The sequence below is a fragment of the Ostrinia furnacalis genome, unplaced genomic scaffold, assembly GCF_004193835.3.
Source record: "Ostrinia furnacalis isolate ACB-3 unplaced genomic scaffold, ASM419383v2 OfSCF5073, whole genome shotgun sequence".
In the NCBI taxonomy this organism is placed as follows: Eukaryota; Metazoa; Arthropoda; class Insecta; order Lepidoptera; family Crambidae; genus Ostrinia; species Ostrinia furnacalis.
In genome coordinates, this window is record NW_021135312.1 from 148,660 (window position 1) to 152,763 (window position 4,104).

Here is a 4,104-nt window from a genome sequence, read left to right on the forward strand (position 1 = left end):
GAGTTGCAGAGGTCTAACAGCACGTGAGCTCTGCTCAGGTATGTTAGACCGTTATGTAGAAGCTGTCACTAGCCTAGCATCGACGTTACCATACTGGAAATCTGAGTTTTGCGCTACGGGTTTATGAGCTATGCGGCTGTGATTTTCTCACTTTGCTGCAACACCTGCAAGTCTTTTGCAGAGATTCATGTCCAGAACTTATCCAGAAGCCTGCCAGGAGGCTGGAAACCATCGTTTTTAGTGAAAAAATGCAAGTACATTTTGAGTCAAATGCATCCTAGTGCATCGGGTTGATGTTGCAATGTCAAAACTCCCACTCACATCTGGACCTGCATCCAGGAGTTATGGGCCGTACACTCTCGTGATCCTGACTGTATGAAAAGTATAAATTTTACGGGAACTTCCTTCATACTGATAAGGCTAATTCCCATATGTATAAAATGCTGCTGAAGCATGCACAATGCACCTACCGAGCAAGTCGAACCAACTGTCGTGTACACGTATTCCATAACGGAATCCATGACACTGATACGCTTGCCGCGCTAGCCATGCTTCTCACACTCGTCACATTCCCAATGTTGTCCGATTATCGTTGCATGGTGTATAGCGATAACATATTAAACACTAAGCTCGAAGTACCGGTGCCGAACATACCAATATCTAGGTATATTGCTTGTATTAGGCCAAAATAATAACAACAATCAACGAATTTAGTGGTTTCAAGGTCATGCCGTGTCCTATCGTTGAAAAACACCTTTTGGATTTAGAAAAAAAAGAAAACAACGACTTCGCGCATATTATAAATGTGGAACCACGCACGCGCAATGAAGTTCGCCATTTACACGAAGGTGCGTGAGACATTCACTCAGTACTGACTAACCGACCAAAGAGTCAACACGTGCGTGAGGTTATTTCCCGTTCAAGAATTGTTCACGTGTTGCGGTTAGTATTCGTCACATTATAATCATAACATATTAATAGTATGCACTCCTATTAAGGTAAATGTTTGTAAATATATCGTGAGTGTTTAGCAACCACGAAGTTATGGCGCGATTCCATTCTGTTATCGTATCGTTTCCGTGTAGTATCAGCGGTTGCCAACGCAGATCGAACGCGGGCGGGCACGGCCAGTCTAATCGTCGCGCGCCGCGGCGGCGCGCGACGATTCCATGCTCTGTGTCCGGCAGTGGTTGATTATATTCCGCGGCGACTAGGCGTCGCGCGCGTGCACGTTTCTATGGAACATTGTGTAAACATTTGACTTGTGTATCAAACAGGTTATCATGGACGAGCGCGGCAGCGGATATTTAAATGAAGACTCTATGGAGATTGCCATTCTCAATGAAGGCAATGCTGATTTCAGTCAAGCCGAAGCTGCGCCGGGACTATTAGAAGTTCGACCAGTCAGACCGTCGTTTCTACATGCGCTCGGCTTGATGGCGGTTACAACGAAAGAAATAAAGGCTATAAGTATTCCACTTTCTGAATCGCGTTCTACTGACATCGATAAGAACGTCGGTGGCTCTCATACTTCTGTCAGCAAGAAATTGAAGTCCAAATCAGCAAGTAGTACTGCAAAAAAAACTTATTCGGTGAAAAGCGGTCATGTTTCGAAACCTAAAAAAGACGGGAAGAAGAGGAGCCATGCGAAGCCTACAGCTCCGACTACTGATAAGCCGTCCACCAAGAAAGAACCTCACGGTATGAAGAGGCACCAGCATAAAGCGTCACCGCCAGGAACCAAAGTTTCACCTTCGGAGCGCAAATCTACCGTCAAGGCTGCCGCGGACTTGTCAGAGTTAAGCAGTACAGCTGACGATGTCCGCTTATGGTCTCATATATCAGAAAGCGACTTCAAGTCGATGGAATTTCGTACCCTATTGAAGAATAATCAATTCACTGAAGAACAAACCGAGGCTATACAAAAATCCTTCCAGTATCTCTGCCGGACGTTCTGTAGCGGGCCTATATCGTTTGAACGTTTCATGAAAACACATCAGTGTATAGATTGTGATTTTTCAATCTCTCATGAGTGCATGGCGATGAATTCTACAAAGTACTGGACCTTCGAGGGTATTGCTCCGTTTATAGAATCTATTACACCCGAGTTAACAATCATGTGCCTTTGTGGTTTTGCCTTCTATCATTCTCACAAACCACAATTGAGGTCCAAGTCTAAATCGGTCATGCCGAGTCCCTTGCCAAGTACCTTCCATTGGGTACCAGATAATCGTACTTTCAATTGGGATTGTCCCAAGTGCTGCATGAGAATATCCATCACAGACCGGAATAACCGTGTTTGTTCTGACATGACGAGCTTAAATAGTATCGATGGTCCTATTCGTAAACAGTTCGTCAAGTATGTCATTTGTAACTTGGAGTATGAACGCAAACAACACCCAGTCCTGACAGATTTCTATTCTTGCAGCAGTCTCTGCTGCATGTTATTTCATCGTTGTGATGAAAACGTTCTTGCTCGCAGCTTCATGCCAATACAAAACCATCGACCATTACTTTGTTGCCCTGTAAGTCCGTAAATGCGATCAGTTAATCCATCGACTGGTTTCACGTCATGGCTTCAATGATCGACATCTAATGCTGTAACTATATTGTTATCTCAGTGTACACACAAAAACACTGAGACTTCTCGTATATTTTAATTTTATACAAATGTAAATTATGTATTGAACCTAACCTTTTACATAATTAACGTATTGTTCAACGACGACAAACAATGTTATCACGTTTCATAGGAGTGCCATCGACCCTCGCAAGGTCTAAGGATTTGAATGATGCCTAAAACATGCCATATTTCATGCGGCCGGCGCCATTCGAGACCGGTCGATGTCAATTAGGATTAATTTCATGATATAACGAGGTCGTTTTCCTCGAATGGCGCACCATAGTTGAATAGTTAATTGCCTATTTCCTAATGTTTATGATAAGACTACTAGACCACAATACTTCTGGGAAAAGGTTTATTCTAGGAATCCCCCGCAATGTGTCATGGCTAGTTGTACCGTTAGTTATAAGTGTATGTAACAATTTTGTGGGGAAACGAGAGGCCAAAACTTAAAGTGTTCTCAAACATTCAATGAATGAGTATGGTTAGAGGGTTTGCAGTAAGTTTAGTAGGATGTATGATACGATGTTGTGACGGTTCTTGACCCCACAGATGACAGTTGTCACTACTTCGTCAATATACAACACTCTACCTTATAAGTTTTGTATTTGTAAATACCTTTGATTGTTTGCAATGTAGCTATAGAAGTTGAGGTGTTCTAACTTTGTTCGTAACTTTTGGTTGATCAACACATTGTTACCAAATCACCATTTTGTAAGAATTTACCAATAGAATACATACTGTGTACGATTAGTTTATACGTTTTAGACACTAAGTGTGATGGTTTATAGTTTTAAGTTGTAACAGTATCTACCTATGTGTACCTAAGTGTGAGCCTGTCTTCAGTTCTCGGACGGTTGTAAAAGTTAACTTGAGTTCCTATATATAATTTAATAAGTAGACGCTACTTCCTTTCATGCTCAGTAGAGAAGCAATCAGTTTGTTATCGTATATTTTTACAATAAATTTACTTCGAAATGAAACAGCCTTCTTTTTCCATACCCACTCGTTATCTTAGGCGAAGGTTAGATAAGAACATGTTAACTCTATGAACAGTTATCACATGCTTGCAAATGTCGTCGTGACTTTATGCTTGAAAAACCCTGCACGTAGCTAATGCTGATAGGTATTCATATCGAACAATGAATCGTGTTACAATAATACCTGATTGTCTGTTTTACCTACTCGCCAAAACAGATTATACCACATCTGTTTTCTATTAACCCATAATCGTTCCGCGAATAAATAGTTGGCGAGTAAGTTAATAGCACGACAGCCATAAATTCAGCCCATAACTCACTCGCGACAACCGTTGAGTGCGTTGAACGTTATCCGTTCTTTTTCAAATGGCAACTTTCCAGATGGTCGATGATGGAATAAAAATTACGCGTCACTTACACCAGGCATTGTTATTTATCATAGTTTTTATGTCGGTTTCGTCCGACTTGTGTATGCTGCGGAACGGGCGACGAACGATCATC

At 41.8% G+C, this 4,104-nt stretch overlaps 1 protein-coding gene across 1 annotated transcript; it reads left to right on the forward strand.

The window, feature by feature from the left end:
- Window positions 1–849: 849 nt before the first annotated feature.
- Window positions 850–3,334, forward strand: LOC114360523 (uncharacterized). Its single transcript, XM_028315249.1, has 2 exons — window positions 850–942; window positions 1,278–3,334. The coding sequence occupies exon 2, from the start codon at window positions 1,284–1,286 to the stop codon at window positions 2,535–2,537; it is 1,254 nt and encodes a 417-aa protein (XP_028171050.1). The 5' UTR covers window positions 850–942; window positions 1,278–1,283; the 3' UTR covers window positions 2,538–3,334.
- The last annotated feature ends 770 nt before the right edge of the window (window positions 3,335–4,104 follow it).